Source organism: Rana temporaria, chromosome 5 (genome assembly GCF_905171775.1).
Source record: "Rana temporaria chromosome 5, aRanTem1.1, whole genome shotgun sequence".
In the NCBI taxonomy this organism is placed as follows: domain Eukaryota; kingdom Metazoa; phylum Chordata; class Amphibia; order Anura; family Ranidae; genus Rana; species Rana temporaria.
Window position 1 is genome coordinate 107,189,598 of NC_053493.1, and position 22,278 is coordinate 107,211,875.

General features: G+C 38.1%; 1 protein-coding gene across 3 annotated transcripts in view; it reads right to left on the reverse strand.

The window, feature by feature from the left end:
* Positions 1-22,278, reverse strand: part of ZNF385D (zinc finger protein 385D) — a 428,248-nt gene that overhangs the window by 168,095 nt on the left and 237,875 nt on the right. For 2 of the 3 annotated variants that reach the window (XM_040352986.1, XM_040352985.1), the window contains one exon: positions 2,374-2,484. The exons of the other annotated variant lie outside the window; for it this stretch is intronic. In XM_040352986.1, the coding sequence (XP_040208920.1) occupies positions 2,374-2,484 (111 nt within the window). The remainder of the gene's footprint in view (positions 1-2,373; positions 2,485-22,278) is intronic. 3 annotated transcript variants of the gene reach the window in all.

The window sequence follows — 22,278 nt, forward strand, 5'->3', positions numbered from 1 at the left end:
TTTACGAGAAAATGACGCACACATGCATTTTATTGCAATGTGGTGTTTTACAACGTGTAGCAATGTGTTCAATGCACTGACATGCATAGAGTTGAGTGAATGTACTTAAAAAAAGGATATGTAAAAAAATAAAAAAAGTTTTAATAATTCAAAGCACTGCAACGCTTTCTAAGAATGGACTGCTTGTGTACAATGCTTACCAGTGCACGCTGGTTATGTGCACCATAACTCATGCCCAGTGAAGTGACTGGGCCCTTAGTGTGTTGGTGCACTGGAGCTGTGTGCAGGCAGCCTATGTTACTCTATAAGTACGCAGTGGTAGTGCTGGGTGTGAGTGCAAGCACTTGGCCCAGAACACAGACAGTGTGCATTCAAGGGCACTCACTTGCACCTGCACACCTGTCAAATTATGACCTGGGGTTCTGTTAGTACAACGGCTGCGACCACATAGACTTCCTGCATGCACCTCCAGGCAGGCTCAAGCCTCATTAACAAACGACTCATTTGATCTAAATGGGCCAGAGCGCCTATGTGAATGGGCACTTAAAGCCTTGTTCACATGGGGCTTGATGCAGGGTGTGTTTTCCTGCCATGGGATGCACAGGTGTTCTGTGCATCCCCATGCAGACAGTTCTAATTCATGTCAATAGGGACACAGACACAGCCTCTGCTTCTAATTTGACATCCATGCAGGTGCAGGTGCACCACCCCGAACACAGACATTGTGAGTTTGGAGGTGAGGTTTATAAAGAATAAACAACAAACATAAGCAACTGTAGAGTGTAGAGGACACTTGTCATTTCTATTAGTGTCTTCTTCCTAGGCGTTTCATTCCCAAAAATTAAAGAGTTAGGCTATCTTCAAAAGTGTGAGTTTATTCTTCAAGATAGACAAGCAAAAGACAATGCTTACATAATGACAGCTGGTAACACATGGTAAGATGGTTGCTTCAGAAGGAGGAATAAGGTATCAGGTCCCTTCCCCCGACCTTCCATAGTGAAGGGTCACTTCCCCACCATCTTCCTAATTCATGTTCAACTGTGAGGCATTATTATATTGTTTGAAAACCCAAGCTAAGCATAATTACATTTAGCATCGCTCCAAGGAAGGTCATCCTATGATTAAGTGGCGTTGTTATATTTAATTATTTATTGATATATATACTGATTATTTATTAATTATTTATTGTTGAATATTTTTTCACTATTTGCTCTATTTTGCACTGGACGTTTGGTTACACCCACTAAGGGATTTTTTCATCTCACCATTACTTTTCTCACTGTATTTTTGAAATCATTTAATGACCAAATTATTTTTAGTCAATCATACATTTTTGATTTCATTATTATCACGTTAATTATCCCTCTCATCATTGATGTTGATGTTTGGTGGGACATAAGGAATAAGGAGTGAAACACTGTTTACAATTGGATACATTGGCCAGTCATTCACGTTAATGTGCGTTTATTTTGTGAATTGGCTGGTTACTTAATATTGTTTAATTGGCAAGCGCCATTACACCCCCTCTTTTCATCACTATCATCGGTGTGTGAGCACCATTTAGTAGTGGCTGCTGCTTATATATATTATTATATTATATTATTTATATTTTAAATATTTGTTTTTAGTGCCCTTGGTTAGAGTGGTTTTGCGCATTAATTCCCCCCTTATACATAGCACTAACTGTCCACAGAAGTAACACCCACTTGTGTATATTAAGTAACATAACTCCACCCATTGCCCTGCCATAGTATTTCAAAAATAAATGTTACATACACAGCAAATGACCCTTCTCTTGTCCTCAGCAACCTTCAAAATTAACATGTTTCAATAAAGATTGAAGGAACTTTTATCACTTAAAATAGTAATAACCTCAAAATATACCAGCAACAGTTGACATATTTCACACCCTAGTGCTTAATCATAAGAGGCCATATAATTAAGCACTGCAGTGTGAAATGCTTCGAGGCATTCTATGGCTGCTGCTGATGTGAGCTGATAAATCTTAATAAGCCTCACAGTTCTTGAATTTTACTCATCGGACCTTTCCTTTATTTCATATATCTTGGACATTCAGCCAGACAAGGCTGTGGTGATGGCAGTACACAGAGAAGTGGATACTGGTTAACCCCCTAGTGGCAGGCTCTGCCTCATGTATAGCTAATATAACTGTTTTCTTCTTGGGTATGTAATTCCAAAATTTAATTTAGAATCTGACATTTTGTGAAATCCATCATTTGCATCAGAAATAATGATGTCTCAGAAACAGTGATCAGCTACCCTAAATACAGTGAATGTACACACTGCTCAATATGCTGAGTTAATATCTAGGCAACTATTTGGTGCATGAGGACCAGAAAGTCAAGAACTTACTTCAGAATTAAATTTCAGCTGACAAATATTGCAGGGGGGAAGTGGCTTTCTTCGTTGCGGTAAGGGAACCCCAAATGTGTGATTTATGACTGCTTTTTGAACTGGGTCCATCTGTAATGAAAAGACAAAAATAAGTCTTGTTTTACCCAGACTTATCTTCATATGATGAAGATGATAGCAGTGTGGTGTACCTTATACTGGAGTATATGGGGTAAGTCCAAAAAATCTCAAAACCTGCAACTGTATTATTCCCTGTATAAAATGCAGATGTTGCCACTAGAACTAATAAATAATTAACCTGACTTTAGCACAAAAATAGGTCCTCTTGATTTTTACAACGATCAATTTAATGCCTAAAATGGAGTCTTCTCTGATGGGAAGATACCGTATTTTTCGCCGTATAAGACGCAGTTTTAATACTCCAAAAAACTGAGTGAAATGTCCCTGCGTCTTATATTGTGAATGCTGACAGTCACTGCCCGTCAGAATCCCTCTCTCATAGGAGAGAGGAGAGGACATGTGATGCATTCCTAGCAGGGGCATACCAAGAGGGAGTGGGGGGAGACGTTTTGCACCCGGGTGTCAAAACATGGGGGATGTCAGTAGCAGTGCAATGGGGGTGCGCTCCGCACCCAGATCGGGTGTCACCGGCCAGAGGTGACACCATCCTGAAGGCAGTGAGAGCCTTTGCTGGTTTTTATTTTCAGCCGAACCCCCCCTCCCTTTCAGGGCCGTGGTCTAGTCCTGTCTGACTTCCTGCTCCTTCCCCCACAGCTGCTGTGCTCTGAATATGTCACCACAACTAATTCCTAGCTGCTTCCTGGTTACATCTGAGAGCCAGCCAGCCAGCCAGCCAGAGGGGATTATAATGGCAGTGTCTTCCACTGCCTGAGGTGAGCTGTTGATAAGGGGGTGGGAGGTGTGAGCTGGCATGGTATCCATTGCTCATCACCTGAGCTAATGTGATAGAGGCTTAAGGTGTGTTTGTGTCTGCCCTGCCACCCTGAGCTGATCTGGGAAGGGGGGGGGGGAGGTTGCTGTGTCCACCACCAGATATAGTGTAGCTGAGCTGATTTGATAGGTGGGGTGGTATTGCTGTGTGTCCACCACCCACCTATAGTAGTAGTATAATATAAAATATTTTAGTACACCATTTGGTTCAGAATATATATATTTTTTTCCTCCTCTAAAACCTAGGTGCGTCTTATGGTCAGGTGCATCTTATACGGCGAAAAATACGGTAGGTATCAAACACCATTTTAACAACAATTACACAACATAGCCAAGACCCTATGGTTAGTATGTAGCAGTTTACCCTACAAAGACCCTTCAGCAGTCATTGGTATAATTACATAACTTGCTATCTGTGCTGATGAATAGTCCAAAAGCCTGTTATCCCTCCCCTTCCCAACAGTGTAGATGGTCTTGCCTTGGATGTGGAAAACATACATAATGCAGAACAGGAATCACATCATCAACGGTAATAATGGGGATTTAAGAAAAATCTACTGGAATAGAGATAAAATGATGGAAACTTTGTATTGTGGATAATAGAACATAGACCTGTATATCAAAAATAAGTACCAAACTAAAGTCCAATGAGTTTTTGCATCTTTGTGCATTTCACAATGGTAGAAAGTAGACATGTGCATTCGTTTTCGTCCGAATGCATTTTCGTTCGAATTTCAGGTATTTTCGTTATCGTTTTAACAAACAAAAACAATCTGAAATCCGAAAGATCCGACATAAAAAAATGCTTTATTTTCATTTTCGTTGCTACAACAGTTCAATATAGATAGGAGATTCAACATGATGCTAAAAATAGCAATCTGTGTCTATCAACATGTGGTCGAATGTGGCTAACCTTAACTCTATTAGTCCAAAATGATTCTACATAGAGAGGAAAGATTTGACATAGAGAAAAAAAATTGACATTATAGAGACAGTGTTGGGGTAGACCATTTGACATGAACGACGAAGATTCGATGAAGCAGCGAAAAACATACAAACGTTGAATCTGTCATTGAAGGCTTATGGTGTCTGTCAAAAGTTCTAAGAAGATTTAACAAGCAGCTAAACTGTACGACACTGCAATCATACATTTTTTGGTCAAATGCTCTGCTCATAGGCTATAGAATAATTTAAATGTTAGTTGACTAGTAATAATAATTCATAAATATAATTATTACTATTGTCATACCACTTTAGAATTCTTCTATAGCTTGTAGGAGTTTAGCATTAATATTCATTTTTTTTTATGTCATCAGTATTGCAATTGACTGTTCAGGGTCTTAAGGCAATGTCCATTAAGAGTCTTCATTATTGCCTGGGTTATGGTTATTTTCCAGGGTCTCTGATGAAAAAGGCCAAAACTAAATTTTAGAATGCTAGCAGTCAGTCCCACTAAAAGCAAATAACTAAACTGAAGGTCCAATGGCTTGTTTCACCAACTGAGAGCTGTTTATATCAGATCATTCCTACACCTTAGCCTGATGGTGTTTCTACTAAACTAATTATAGAAAGCACACTCTTACAGACAGCACAATGACAGAGATGATAGGTTACATGTAATTATCTGCACCCCTGATCTTTACTGTATTCTGTTTTCGGTCACAGTCACCAGTATTGGCTGAAAGAAAGAATACTGTAAAAAAAAGTAATCTGAAGCTCTACTCTCTGCAATTACAGCAGCATTGTGATTGATACACATGGGTAATATAATGTTATCTTGGTTGGCAAGACAGATGAAAACTGGGTGAAGCAAAAACAAAGGTATTACCTATTATCAAACACCCTACTTACATCAAATAATGTACTATATACATTTCATATTTCAATACAATACATATAAATCTAAAGACAGGCAGGTTTTTGACAGCAGACAGGGTTATGCCCATTTTCCAATCATAGGTACATGAATACCTAGGGTACTGTGACAGTTTTATGAGTACTTATGAATGCAAAACTGAAATCAGACCACTTTAACGCTTTGCAAACTTTCACTGAATAGGACACCTGGTGTTATGAAGGAGCACAGCGCATTCATTATAAACTGAAAAACTCTATTGCAGTTCTTTCAGTAACTCTGAATTTAAAAATAAAAACTGGGAATTTCTAATATATGTTAAAATTATGAAAACATTTGTGCTACTTGACAGAGCCAATATATATATTTGTTTAAAATAGTTATATTTCCAAAATGTTTCAAACTAAAAAGGAATTTTTTCATAAGAATTGCATGATACCAAAAAATAAAACCGATGTGTAAAAAAATTGACAATCTTAAGAGAATCGCCTGTGGCCGGGCTATGGAAGCTCACATTTCTTTTTACATATCCCTAACAAACAATAAATGATCTTTAAAAAAAAGCCCCACTAACCTCTGCAGCTTCATGCACTATGGAGAAAATTAATATTTACTGATTATTAAAATGTATTGTTTTTGCTAGAGTAGGAAAGGGTAGATGTATTACCCTTAGGTTATTTGTGTTGTTTGTGTCCGACAAGGGAGATTTTTGTTTACTTCCTGTCCTGGAGGCACAACAGAAAATAAGAGGAAATCTCCCCAAAGTAAAATAAATCTCCTTCTTAGACAACTGTCTCTGGAACATGTTACCCATTTGAGTGATTTTTTTAACTTATTGCTTTAAGGACCACTTTAAACTTTTGGGTTTATTTTTTTTTGCAAAAATGCATTTGTCTAATGTAAATCATACATTTAAATGATTGGTTGTGAAAGTAGTTTTAAGATTTTTTTAATTAATGGTAAATTAGTCAACATTGCTATAAAGTATTTTTGTTGTGGTCATTGTGTTTTGTAATTCACATAATGTATTTATGTTTACAGACTCTTACTACCTCTATATGCAGAGGTTCAGTGCAGTGATGGGGACTATTTGCACACCTTTATATGCAAACCTATACCTGGAGGAGTGGGGGAGTGGGAGTGGGATTTCTTTCTCATGGGGATCCCACCATGTACCTGTGCCACATAATATAATGGCATAGGTACATTGATGACATCTTCTGTTTCTGGAATGGTACTTTCACACAGATTGAATACAAACAATTAAATATATGATTTACATTTACATAAACTTTTTTGTTTTGGTTTTGTTATATATTTACTGCATATAAAATCACTTTATCTAAATAGGATTTTATAAATTCCCACCTCTATGATGTTTCCAAGTTTTGGTCATTTTCTATTTTTTAGTTAGCAATTTTTGTATTTTATGGAAGCCATGATTGAGTTGAAGAACCCTTTTGGATGCGTTTGTATGTGCTGGATATTAACTTCCCAAGTGGGGTTCACATACCTTGAGGTATCTGCTGAGTATACATAATTGCTCTAATCCAATTATAGATTTACCAGTGGGAGAAATATATTTATTGGTTTTGATTACAATACATTTTTAATATAACCATAGAGGATTATCATTTTAAATGCCAGCAAAACTGGATTGTTGCAATAAGCAATATTTGTTTTGTGATATGCGGAAGTGGGATACCATGGACTAGTTTTTCAATATTTGGTGTTCATTGTTACACTATAATGAGTGATCATTACCAGAGATGGTACAAGGGGTGGGCAAGAGGTGTGGCTTCCCTGGGCACTGTGGTATCATGTGAGTTGGGGGGCTCCATACGGATATTTGGAGGGAACTTGTGTTGGAAGGGAAAATTGGGGGGTGGCAAGGGGTAAGTATTGATCTAGAAGGGGACATTTGGGGGAGGGAGTGCTAAGAGTTGTGATTTAGGGGGATTTGTGCTGGGAGGGGGGTGGAAAGAAGAAGACTTGTGATAGGAGGGGGGATTTGGGTGAAATTTGTGCTGAGAGGGGAAGATTTGAAGTGGGGGATAAGATGTGTACTAGGAGGGGAAATTTTAGGGGTAGGGGGTTTGCTTTAGGAGGTGGGTGTACACTTTTTTAGGGGGGGGGCATTTGAGCTGGGAGGATTTGGGGGATGAGGGGGCAAAGTTTTGTACTGAAAGGAGGATTTCAGCAGGGGGCGGATTTGCACTGGGAGAAGGGGGAATGTATGCTTATGGGGTAAGCATGCAGATTAGTGCTCAATGTTTTTGTGGGGGGATTTTTGCTGACACATAATGATCACACATCTGGGGGGTACGCAGTTTGGCATGTTCACCTTGGGCTCTAGATGACCTTGTCTTGTCACTGATCATTATACAGGATATCCTTGGGGATAGGGCTATGCATAGTATGTATAACATTAGATATATTTTTAAGAGATGATAGTTTATGTGTGCTATTTAATACATTTTAGAAAATATGAATACTGCGTTTACAATATATTAACTGGATTTGAAAAGGCATTTGGTGTACACCAAGTTGATTTATATCCTTTGTGCTATCATGGAATTTATTTAAATTAAATACTTCATGCCAGTTTTAACAGCAACCAGTACTTGCTTTCCTAAAGAAAAATATGCTGAAAATCAAATCTTCTCTGGAACCCAGCAAATTCAGTCTCTGCTTTTCTAGTGATGTAATGCGTTACCTTCTCCAGGCTAAGTGAAATTCTTGAAATAAGTCAGTGATGTCACCACAAGGTGGAGGATGAAATGCTTCAAATGTTTTATAAATAATTTTGAGCAGTTCTCAGAGGATTTCTTTCAGCATATACCTTTTACTCTGAAAGAAACCATGCCTACATCATGAGCTATTTAATATTCGTTTACTTAAAAATGTGGCCTAAAGCTGTCTATATTTTTCATAATGAAAAACAGAGCAAAGCAAAGTTCAGAGCTGATCATAAATGAGAATATATTATTTAAACATCTAACTGACTATTATAACATATAAGATACTTGCTGTCCCTTCTCCTAATACTCCTGTAATCTGAATTTGCAGTTGGTGCTACAATTATCATTTGGTTCATAATTATAAAGTTATGATCATTCACCACTTTTTTGGTTCCAAATGCACATCAGGAAACTATTGTCTTTATAAATAAAGGTTTTCATCTGCATTCACCCACACATTCTCATTTTTAATAAGGTAAATATAATGTTTACTTGTAGTAAAGACTTTAAGATATTCACTATTTTTTTTTATGATATTGTTGACAGAAATTATTTCGGAAATCAGACACTCTCAATCCTGTGTGCCCATGACCAAACACACCCAAAACATACTTAATGTTCTGCAAATGATCATTTTGCCCTAAAGTCTTACTTTTGCATACCCTGGCATAAATGTGAAACGCAACTGCCAGCACAGCTGGTAAATATTTTGTTACAAATATGCCCCTAAGTCAAATTATTTTCCATTTTACAGTTTCAGAGACTGACTAAAACGCCTGGGCTCCAGCATATAACAATGAACTCTGTTATCAGGTACTCTGGTATCTGCTCTTGTCTCAGAACTCTTATGTATTGGAGCTCACATATGTGTGAAGAAAAAGACAAAGTCATAGACACACTTATCTATAACACATTCATAGTATGCTTCCTGCACAGCAAAAATACTATTTAGTCTAAAGAACAAAGTAGCACACAATACTTCACATTACAACTACATGTTTCTGGTTTTAATGTTTTGGGATCTTCTAGTTTTTTTTTTTTCAACGTTTTTATAACATAAAGAGCAAACCAAGAAAACATGTAAAACTGAATTAACTAATGCAAACTCTTCCAAAATTGCATGTGAAGTCAAATAATGCGTTTTCATTATACATGAACATGTAGGATATCTGTTCTAGTTCCCAGTGTTCTAAAAATATCTTTGTATAACCCTAAGGGCCCTCTCACACCATAGCAGTGTGTTGGTGCACATGAGCATTATGTGGCACGATAAAAATGCAATGCATTAGATCATTCATTCATTGTATGAGACATTAGTCCCTAATTACATATTTCACTATGCTGCAATACACATCAATTAGAAAGGTTCATTAAATGACACTGAAACACACCAAAGCATGCAATGTGCATTGTTACCAAACGAGTTGTATAATTTATTTTAATACAGGTACTTATATAACACTGTCAATTTACTCATATATATTGTACATTCACATCAATCCCTGCACTTGCAAAGCTTACAGTCTAAGGTCTATAACTCACATTTATACATACCAGGGCTAATTTAGGCAGAATCAAATTAACCTACCAGCATGTCTTTGGAGTGTCTGAGGCTGGTAGTGTCACAGCCAGGATGTGAACCAACAGCCTTAGTGGTGCTAGGCAGAAGTGCTGACCACTTAGCCACTGTCCCACCCACTGCAGTGGCATGAATGCATTTAGTTTTGTTAAATCTGCTTTATGTGCTTTAGTCAACCTACCATTAATGCCTCCAATAATACCCGCTATCTGCACCCTCCTCATTTAGGGGCAGTTTAGGGCACTTTCGTGAGATACTGTATATATATATATATATATCTAGATAAAGATATATATATCTAGATATATAGATATCTATATATATCTATAGACATATATAGATCTATATATATATAGATATATCTATATATAGATCTATATATATATATATACACAGTGTGTATTATAAACAATGAACATGTTGTTTTTAAATACAAATACTACTTTCCTTTTTTTATTCTTTGTTGCATATAAGCACTGCTGATCTCCTGAAACTTCTTTTGCAGACACTTTGGAGTTGATTAAGCAAGCTGAAGTTAGAAGCGGAATGGCTACCATGCACAGCTGCACCAGATTTTGCACACTTTTGTTTTAGTATATCAACCCCTTTCAGTCTACAAGCATTCACACTAAAGCCTTGTACACACGCACGGTTTTCTTGGGCAGAAACAGCAAGAAAACTGCTGACAGAGCTTTTTGCAGAGAAAACAGTGTGTGTGTGTATGGTTTCTCATCGAGAAAACTGCCTGGAATCTGGAGGAGAAAAATAGAGAACCTGCTCTCTATTTTCTCGTAGTGATTCTCAAGCGTCTGTATACTTACCTGCCTCCATGGAAACCCACACATGCTCGATGAGACTTAGGCGCATGCGCGGTACCTTCCAAGGCATAGTGTAGGGTGTAGCAAATGACGGACGATAACATCGAATGTATGAATCAAATCCGCCATCCGTCTGATTTTAGCGGACCAGATCTGATCGTATGCCGACGGGAGTCAGTGGACACCGAGTCAGCTGACATCCGACGCTAAATAGAGAGCTATGGATGGTCCAATCAGATTTGCTTGAAAAACTGACAGGTGGAAACGATAGGTCCATCAGTGTTAAAGGGGCCTTGGGCTTTTTACAAAGATAATAGAGTCCAATGCTAAAACAGCAGAAGAGCATAGTATACAAACACTTTCTTTAGGATTGCAGCAGGAAAATGAATTACATTTCTATCATACAGGGGACAAAAGGACAGTAGGTAACTGAGCATGAAAGATGTACTGTATACGAACAAGAAAAAAATAATCTATTTTTAAAATTGAGGTTAATTACTTCATTAGAATATCACCCATGAGAGCATGACAACTGAGGATGAAGCAAACACAGGGAAGCTCATTAAAATCAATGAATATTTGCTGCTGCTAAATATTAATAAAATTCAAAGTGTGATTTACTGAAGTATGCCTATCATTGATCTTTAAACATTAGCTTGTTAGGATCTGATGATCATTCATATGCAAGATGACTTCTTTGCTGTAAGAAATACTAATGTAGCAATTTTATCTTTGTATACTGCACTTCTAACCTTCCCAACATCTTCAAAGACATAATTTACAACTGTATATAGATACCCTTTCTTACCTACTCACAAATAATTAATTGCTATAATGTGGTTTTAATTACAGATAGATTTTTAAAAACTTAAGAAAAGAAATACATGACATAAGTTCAAGGATGGTAATTAATGTTTCCACTGACTGAATGTTAAATGCATTCTTAAGACATGCATGAAAATACTGAGACTAATGCAATTTTAATACAAGTGATGTTTAAGATAATCAGGCAACATATTTGCAAATACAGCAAATATTGTGAACAGTACAGTAGCCCATAGCAACCAGTCAGCAGTTTCGTCATTATTATTCAGAATGCTGATTCTTTGCACATCATTTGTGTACTTTCTATTACCACATTAATTAACCAGATTTTTGTAAAATATACTGTAAAATACTTACATGTAATAATGATGAGCAAAATTTAGCATACATTTATTTAGCTAATTAAAGGTATATCCAAAGTATTATTATTTTTTTGATACAGTAGATAAGGGTTAAAACCTCTCTCAAGTTTTTATTGTTGTATGTATCCACTGTTGCCCTCTCTGTGTCCCCATCTCTATTTGGCATGATGAATATTTAAAGGACAGAAAGGTAGCGAAAATCAAAATGTTTTAATTATGACTGGAGCAGAGGAAATGTTCCAATGGGGACACTTGTTCTAATGAAAACTGTCTAATAAAGGATTTCCTTTACTTATGGAGATATCCTCTCACTTCCTGTTGTGGTTCAAGACAGGAAGTGAAGGACAATTTCCTCTATGAGATACCAAAAAAAAGACAGGAGTTTTAACTCTTTTTTTACTGTCTTCAAGCAAGTTTGGGCTTTAAATATAATGTGTTCATTATCAAGCATGCAAACGCCACTTGTATAAACAGGAATCGTTATCAACACATATTGTCAAATATTGCTAATATTTTATCCATCATCATATATGCATTATTTACCTAGAGAGACATTTAAATTGAAAAATTGTTACTAGATATCATAATTTTTCTTTATTGATACATCATCAGCACAACTGATGGAAGTCTGATATGGTGAGGTGTCTGGAAATACAGACTAAGTGGCAACCTTATTTCCAAGCAAAATATGCACCACTATCCAGTGCTTATACATGTATTGAGACAATTAAAAAGAAGAATTCCAAAAACAAAGGGTCTCACACCTACAGTATGATTCTTTTTTTTTACAGAAGCTTAACTTTATTTTTTTTTACTTTCTCATGTCATATTCTTTAATTTTATATATTCAGTGTGTTGACTATCAACTTGGTATTCAAGCACTAATGTCCTGTACACACGATCGGTTCGTCTGATGAAAACAAATCGATTGATTTTTTCATCAGATATCCGATGAAGCTTGCTTTCATCAGTCTTTTCTATACACTATCAGTTAAAAATACGATTGTGTCCAACACGGTGACGTAAAACACTACGACGTGCTGAGAAAAATTAAGTTTAATGCTTCCGAGCATGCGCCGACTTGATTCTTAGCATGCATGGATTTTTGACCAATGGATTTCCCCACAGACGATTGTTTTTTTCTATCGGTTTTTTAACCATAAGATAATTTTAAAACAGGATGGAAAAAAAACTGATGGGGCCCACACACGATCGGTTTGTCCAATGAAAACGGTCCATCGGTCCGTGGTGAAACATTACCAAAAATTAGATGGATAATAAAAATTTGATTTTGATCTAAGTTACTGGAGTCATGGTTTTAAACACTGTCCCCAGCATGATAAAATAGAAAAAAGCTTTTGTGATGTAGTAAGGCTTGTGAACAAAAACACATGTTGTATAAACAAATTTAGGAATGTGATATTCTGCCATACACCTGATGATGTTGTCGGCTACTGTAGGGTAAGGGTAAACGCAACCTTTATTCCGCACTTATAGAGAAGATGACTGTCTCCACACAGAATCACTGTTGGCCACTCCCACAACCAAGCGATAACCCTGTCCTTAGGCTAGGTACACATTATCAGTACTCAGCAGGCTGAATAAAAAAAAGACTCACATTGAATTATTTAGTATCAACACCAAACGATATGTCTGGCAGACAAAAACATGCAAAAGAAAAAATATATATGTATTTTATGGAAATTACATTGTTATGCAATAGGCATTATAGAATCCTAACTGACATCATACTTTAATACTAAATTTCAAATCTAGACTTTGCAATATTTGCCCACTCTTATTTGCAGAACTACACAAGTTCAGTTACATTTTTTGGTGACCGTTTGTGGACTGCAGACTTCCACAGATTTTCAATGGGGTTTAAGTCTGGGCTCTGACTTGATTATGCAAGGACATTCACCGTGGATGAAGGAGAAAAATGTGAATGTCCTTGCATAATCAAGTCAGAGCCCAGACTTAAACCCCATTGAAAATCTGTGGAAGACTGCAGTCCACAAACGGTCACCAAAAAATGTAACTGAACTTGTGTAGTTCTGCAAATAAGAGTGGGCAAATATTGCAAAGTCTAGATTTGCAAATTTAGTAGAGACATATCCCAACAGTCTAAAGGCTGTAATTAAAGTAAAAGGTGGTCCAGCTAAATACTGACATAATGGGGGGTGATTCTTTTTCTTTCTGACATGTTGAAATTATAGTATGTCTTTCACTTGGATATTATAAGTTGCACTAGCAAATACAGCTGGATAAAACAAAAACATGCGTATGTCTTCATTTTAGGCTGCAAAGCAACAGAATTCGATTTTTTGAAAGAGGCTGGGGTGGGGGGTTTGTGATTATTTTCTATACCCACTGTATGTGTTGGATTTTCTCTAATAGCATATCATAATTAGTATGAGGTAAATTAAAAGAGGGTCAAGCCCAGTACACACGCTCGGTTTTCTCGGCAGTAAAAAGTCAGCCGAGAAAACTAAGGGGAAAGCCGAGAACCTGGCAGGAAAACTGCCATGGAGCTTTGGCCTGGGAATCCCGGCCATGTGTATGCTCCATTGGCACTGCCTCGCAATCTTTCCCATAAGTAAGTAGTAGATCTGGCGGGGAAAAAAACGCTGGGAATCCTGACGGGAAAATAGAGAGCAGGTTCTCTATTTTCCCGGTGGGATTTCCGGCTGTTTTCCTGATGGGAAAACTACGAGGAAGCATACACATGTCCGGTTTCCTGCTGAGAAAGCCGGTCGTGTGTACATGGCATGAGACCAGTTGTATACCTAAATAGGTTAAAAAGGCTATTTGGTGCCTAGGAGAAGGAGTAGATATTGGAGAGGTGTGATCTAACAGCAGGGTCTAAACTAAGGTCAAGCATGAATGACTTTGGAAAGTTGGTCTTATGTAAGGAGACTAAGCTGAAATTTTCCAGTACTCATTAAAGAAAGGGGAGTGAGATCATAGAGTCAGTAAAAGACAGCAACACATCTTCGCCAGTCTGATTTAATTGTTTTGATTACCCGAAAGGATCGATGATATTAGGGGATTAGAGCAAATGGATTTTTTCAGTGGTTCCATAATGAATTCAAAAAGAATAGTTGATAAGGGACATCCTTGTAGGGTGCCATTAGTATTGTCAAATGGGTGGGAGAGAAGGCCAGACTTTTTTACTAGGTAAGGTGTCCCAGAAGAGCTTCTAAGATGTTGGCCTGGATGTGATTTTAGTGAATTTTAATTAAAAGGATGTGATTAAAGTATGATGTCAGTTAGGATTCTATAATGCCTATTGCATAACAATGTAATTTCCATAAAATACATATATATTTTTTTTCTTGCCAAGTGCTTTTTAACCCCCCTGGCGGTATTCCCGAGTCTGACTCAGGGTTACAGTTTTGTGCTGCGATCGGTAACCCCGAGTCAGACTCAGGCTCGCCTCGGGCTCGCCTCGCAGAACCCACAGACACAGTTTACTTACCTTGTCCCTGGATCCAGCGATGCCACCGCGCTGTGTGAGCAAGCGGGTGCTGGCTCGATTCACACAGTGTCCTCCTGTGCCGCCGATCTCCGTTCCCTGCGACTATAGATTACAGTACTGTATGTAAAAAATACACCCCCCCCCTTGTCCCTAATGGTCTGCCCAGTGTCCTACATGTACTTTTATATAATAAAAACTGTTCTTTCTGCCTGCAAACTGTAGATTGTCCATAGCAACCAAAAGTGTCCCTTTATGTCAAAAATGGTTTTAGAGCAGATAGAAAACAGCGATAATAATTTATAATCACTTGCAGAATTGTGCGATAGCGATTTGTGGGGAAATTCGTCATAAAAAATAAAAGTAATGGCAGCGACAATTCTGCAACTGAGCAAATTTCAGTGATTTTGAGTTGATCACATTATTGAATAATTTTTATTATAATTATATTATTATTTGTTATAATTATTTATAATTATTTATTATATTATAATTTATAATTTTGTTTTAAAAAAAATGTCATACCCGGGATGCCTACTCGACTCTTGTTTGGACAGATTTGAGTGAGTTATTCCTAAGAATTACAGGCCTACAGTATAAAACGCCAAATTTTCTTGCAAATAATTGTACCGCTTTCAGCACCTTTTTTCTGAAATAATCATACCGCCAGGGAGGTTAAGGTAATGCAAGCAGTTTCTTTGCATACTGTCCCTCATTCCCTCATTGTATTGTAGCCAAAATGCCATAAAGTATAACTAAAAAAGGAATTGTGCTGGCCTTCGCACATGGACTATGTAATATTATCCTTAGTTACATTGTGACAGCATAAAATAAAGTTTTCAATGACATTCAAGTTATCTGTCAGACATTCTACTTAAAGTGCCCATCTGACATTGCCTTAGGAACTGGAATGCGTGAAAAACATCAGCTGAAACAACTTAACCCTCCTGTCTTGTGAGAAAAATGCCAGCTGAATTATGACATTGGCTCCCTGAGTTTAAATGACAGCTATGACAAATTACTGCATGCATTTCCAAATCCATCTATGTTTCAGGCCTACCAATATTAGGTTAAGCACCACGATCTGTATTTTTATGTAAACTGCATGTGGTCATTCAGACTGGTGGTCCCTAGTTCACTGCCAGAAACAGCTTTTTGGTAAGGACACTACAAATTGTCAGCATCTTGGCTATTAACCATGAGTCAGAGTCAAATATGGAAGGATAAAAGATTTAACCTTGAAGGCGATTGTGTGCATTTGTATAATTGATTTGTTCATACATTTGTTTACTTCACTCACATGGTACGTTATAATTGTCACTGGATAAGCCAATTTCACCTGCATTAGAACATCATGAAATATATTTTTAAATACAGCTAGAATAAGTACCTGAATTTGATGTGGTATTGGCTTTTTGGTTTGTGATTTCCTGTATAGCAGCACTCAAACTGGGAGAAAAAAGAACAGCATTGGGGGCCAATCAGTATGGACATATAATAAAAAGGGACATGGACAGGAGAAGAGATCAAGCTACTCATCAGTCACAAACTATGGGCTTGAAATCACCTGTGTTACTTAACTGCTATAGAAAAGAAAGTAAAGTTGCTAAGCTAGCTCTGCTATTTGGAAAGGCTGTGTAATGCCCTTTACACACGATTGGTTCGTCTGATGAAAACAAACTGATGGATTTTTTCATCAGATATCCGATGAAGCTGACTTTTATCAGTCTTGCCTACACACCATCGGTTAAAAATCCGATCGTGTCCAACGCGGTGACGTGAAACACAACGACGTGCTGAGAAAAATTAAGTTCAATGCTTCGAGCATGAGTCGACTTGATTCTGAGCATGCCTGGATTTTTGACCAATGGATTTCCCCACAGATGATCGTTTTTTTCTATCGTCTTTTTAACCTTACGAAAAATTTAAAACAGGTTCTATTTTTTTTCACAGATGGGAAAAAAACTGATGGGGCCTACACTCAATCGGTTCGTCCGATGAAAACGGTCCATCGGTCCATTTTCATCAGACGAACCGATCGTGTGTACAGGGCATAAATCTCAAGACTGGACAAAGTTACCAATCCTTAAGCAAATAAAATAGCTTATACTGTATGTATTTCAAATCTGTATTTAACTGATTATAATCTGACTGGGTGATATGGGTCTTCATCCATATTTTATTAAATATACCTGAGCATAATTTACTAATACAGTAAAACATTGGTTTGAGAGCGTTTTGCAAGACAAGTTAAATTTGTTAATAAATTTTGACTATACAGTATATACAAGCGATGTCTTGATATAAGAGGAGCGTCATGTCACAACTGAGAATAAAATAGAAGAGAGAGCAAGTGTAGCAATATGGTTACATTTAATGAAGGTACAAAATTTAGAAACTCACATGGTTGATGATTAAAATAGGCACATCTAAGTATGCAGGCATCCGGTGTAAAGCTATCCACATAGACTATGCTCTGTACCGCCATTGAAGTTGTCCCTTCCACAAGCGGTTCAAGCCTCACTTTCAGATTGCTCTACTGCAGGGTAGTCTTTCAAGTCACAATTGCAAACTGACAGCGGTGAGAGCCGGCGGTGAGGAGGACAGTCTATGTTTATCGCTTTACCCCGAATTCCTGCATACTTAGCTGTGTCTCTTTTAATCATCAACCATGTGAGTTGCTAAATGTTGTACCTTCATTAAATGTAACCATATTGCTACACTTAGAGGCGCCTCTCTTCTCTTGTATACTATAAACAAAGGAGAGAAGGATATGGGAATCCCACCTATTTATCAAATATGTAGTACTCACCGATATTGTCGGGGGGTGCAATCAAAAATATAATGTACCAAGAGAGAAAAAAAAAAAAATGACTGCTGCACACCCTTATGAGTTATTACTACGTTTTATTAAATATCAGAAAATAGAGCATACAACTAATACAAATAGAGCATACAAGGCATTAAAAACACACAGGTAACCAATTATGGTATAGTACCCTAGAAGTGACCTGAGAATACACTCACAAAAACGAGACGGCAAAAATCAGTGACAAATTGAAAACTGGAGCTCGATCATCCAATAAGGAGATCTAAGTCCATAACTAACCCATTCACCCTCCACACAACACAAAGAGACCCCCCACCCCAAGTACATATAAAGCCCCCACTGCTATCAATAATCCTAAAGATTTCCACACCATGCGGTGGTTCCCTGTAACAGGTGAAAGTACCACCGTCTAAGTGGGAAAAGTTGAAAAAAAGAAAAGCTCAAAAATGGGGACATGAGAAGGATCCACTATATAGTGGTATAGTAATACTGCTCAATTGGAGATAAATGGCAAGTGATAAATCAGATGAGAGAGATATAGTCCCAGGGACCGCAGACAATTCTACTAGGCTGGAGAAAAAAAGTGGTATATATATATATATATATATATATATATATATATATATATATGTCTCTGCTCTTCAGATGGGTCGCCGCATCTGGCGTAAACAGTTATTCAATTTCCATCAGATAGTAACTGATAAGGAGGCATTCAACAAAAATATATATTTGAGACACTGTAGTAGTGATCATTATGTATCAGAGTTCACCTATGCTGCACTTGAGAGGACTTTGCAACAATGTAGCCACAATTAATTGACGGGTTCCCATTACTTATGGGTAGTGTCCATTCAAATATATCAAGTAGATATGTCCATCAGATATTGAAATCTTGTTGAACTGCTAGTGGCAATTAGGCTTACATGAATATTGGATGTGTTGATATATACACTGTTGGTGAGCAGATAATTGATCAGCATTCCACAGAAAATAAACGGTTAAAGTTGTACTCACTGTTGGGCTGTTATGTGTAGCTCAGAGTTGTAGCTACCACATCAAATCTGTACTCACGTGCTGCCAGAGAGATTTGCAGCCGAGCCATCCATCCATGTGTAGCACACAGAGCCTGAAGCACTCCTCCTCAGTGCAGTAATGATAGGTGAATAATATAGTAATGTCCAGTATAGAACTGCGATTATACAGTGTCTTCAATGATGTTGGGCAAATACCAATCTCCAAAGTTGAGAATAAAGAATGTATTAGGTCTCCATGGGGTCAGTCTCTCCAATTTGAGCGTGCAAGTTATGTTCAGATTGCACTGTTCATGTCTCCATGTGATACTTTTCCTTAAGTTGCTTAGTGGCTCAAGGTAACCATGTTACCGAGCTCCAAAAGAAAGAAAAGCACTGAGGTTCAAAATGTGCATCGGGGGGTCCCTGTACCCCAAGAGTTCTCTTGTATACTCTGTAGCTCCTGCTGGATTTTGCTTCTAATCCCTTGGGGAGGCTTCCATCTTTATATATGGACTATAGACTGAAGGACTTAATGATGAATAAATGCTTGTGGAACGAATCATCCATTATTTCCTATGGGAAAATTCACTTTGATATACAAGTGCTTTGGATTACAAGCATGCTTCCGGAACGAATAATGCTCGCAATCCAAGGTTTTACTGTATTGGTTTAATGCAATAAAAATTAAGTGGTTTTAAAGTCAGAAGTTTTTTTTTTTTTTTTTACCTTAATGCATTCTATTATGCTCCTAGCCAGAGAAAATTAAGGAAAGCAACAGCTTTGTCCTGCTCTCCCCCTCCATATGTTTGATTGACATTGATAACAAATTACAATAAACATAGAGAAGCCGGATCATTTGTGCAGAGCAGTTGGGGGATGAAGCAAGACCAGTAACCTGATAGATGAGCTAAGTATGGTAGGTATGATAAAGGCTCTTATTTGCAGGGTTCCCTCTTACCAAAATGGATAGTTGCAGACTCTTATGCCCCGTACACACTATCGGAAATTCTGACAGAAAAAGTCAGATGTGAGCTTTCGAACGGAAATTCTGACCCTGTGTATGCTCCATTGGACTTTTGCTTTCGAAATTTCCGCCAACAAAAGATTGAGAGCTGGTTCTCAAATTTTCAGACAGAAAAAATTCCTATCGAAAAATTTGATCGTCTGTAGCAATTCCGACGCGCAAAAATCTGACGCATGCTCAGAAACATTAAACTTCATTTTCTTGGCTCGTCGTAGTGTTGTACGTCACCGCATTCTTGATGGACGAAAGTTCAGAGAACGTTTGTGTGACCGTGTGTATGCAAGCCAAGCTTGAGCGGAATTCCATCGGAAAAACCATCCAAGGTTTTTCCGATGGAAAAACTAATCATTTGTACACGGCATTAGGAGATCAGTGACACTCATTATAGGAGTAGCGCCAATACCTGGCCCATTGAAATTAATGGATTTGGCTTGATATTAGGTAAGAAAAAAAAATCTAGAATTCTAAAGGTTCAAAAGGTAAATATTTATTTTCAGTTGTTTATAGACTAGTAAAAATTCCTTAGGAAAATTGATTTCACTTCATCAACAGAAAGCGCGAATCACCAGGGAAAATGAATAGCTGCAACTTTTTATAGAAAGGGCAAAATGGTGAAACTGTAAGGATTTTAATTTAATCTCCTTATAAAGACTCTAAGCAGTGACTCCATTAAAAGGTTTCAGACATCTAAAGAAAGCTATTACAAATGTTTACTGTAAATTGAAAATATAAACTGAAATATACTAATTGGCTTACAAGGTCTCACATTTTAAATACAATAGAAACCCACTAAAAACTATACAAGGAAATCCCTCCACGCTGATTAATGTTATCTGATTTTTTGCCAAGTATACTTTAAGCAGATAATCGTGTCAGAAGCAAAATCTTGCACTGCTCTACTGCACAAAAAGATAAAAAGCAGATTAGTGGAAAACACTGCTGTGCATCTCTGATACATGTACTGCTAGATTTAATAGAAATAGATTGTCTGTTAGTAAGTAGCTTGTTCACAATTACCGATGCATATTTTTAATTCTTCTGGTTATGATCTAGTTTAACCCCTTCAGATCGGCGCTATAGCCGAATAACAGCTACAGCGCGAACCTACTTTGCCAGGAGTTTGTCAATGAGGTGATCACAGATCGGAGTAAGGGGCTATTCCCAACCTTTACCACATGATCAGCTGCCAGCCAATGACAGCTGATCACATGATGTAAACAGAAGATCGGTAATCAGTTTTTTTTCTCCTCACGCTGACATCAGTCCCCAAGAGGAAGATGCACAGCCATCTTGTCTGTGCCCACCAGTGCCTCCTGCCAGTGCCCACAGTGCCACGAATCAGTGCCCACAATTGCATAACAGTGCCAGCAATCAGTGCCACCTATCAATGCCCACGAGAGCCACCTATCAATGCCCACCAGTAGTGCCAGTGAGTGCCTCATCAGTGCCACCTAGCAGTGCTGCCTATCAGTGTCACCTACCAGTGCCGATCAGTGCCTACCACTGCCATCCATCAGTGCCCATGAGTGCCAGCTGCACTTGTGAATGAACCCCCAGTTCATTCCCATTCAAGTAAATAGGGCCAGTCTGCAAGTGCTCCGCAACTGCATGCGTCTGCGGGGCCAAGGGGTTAAAGCAGGTGGAGAGAAAGCAACACAACGCTGCCTGCTTTAACCCCTTGTTTGTTGCACTGCACAAGGTTGCAGGGCACTATCAGAGTGGCCTCATTCATTTGAATGGGTCATACTTGGCAGGTGCTACACCCACCAACCATGACAGGGCGTATAACGCCTGCTGTGACATGTGTACACCCCTATCCACTGCAACTAAAGGGGGTGCAGTTGGGGTGGGGGGTGACAAAAACATGTCTTAACTATGGGGTTTTACTGCCCCCCCCCAAACTGCAAATATAAATGAACCCTTACTGTTCTAAATGCCCAATAAGAATAATTTACAATCATGTGCTGTGGTTTGCCTGCACTGTGGGTGCAGCGCAGTGCATCTGCAAATTTCCTGGGTTAGTTGCGCTTTGCCATAGACTCCTAATATATCCTGCAGGTGTGGTGCACTTTCTGAAAGTACAACAAACCTGCAGGATATAATAGAAGTCTTTGGCTAAGCGCAGCAAACCCACAGGAAAGCTGTAGGTACACTGCACTGCACCAGTGGTATGGGTAAACTAGTGTGAAAGCATGCTTATACTATTATGTCCAGTGTATTACTTCACACTGACCTGAAAATCTCTTCTTTCCTGCTGCTGGCACCACTCTGGAGACCACTAGCCAGGATATGAGGTGTAGTACAGTTGGTATCACGCCACATGGGACAGGCGCCAGCACTACAGAGGAGGCATCAGCTTATGCAGCTCTTGATCCCTATTACAGCTCCAACTTTACAAGTAGTCTCTCTGCATTGCACTCTGTTTGATGCTC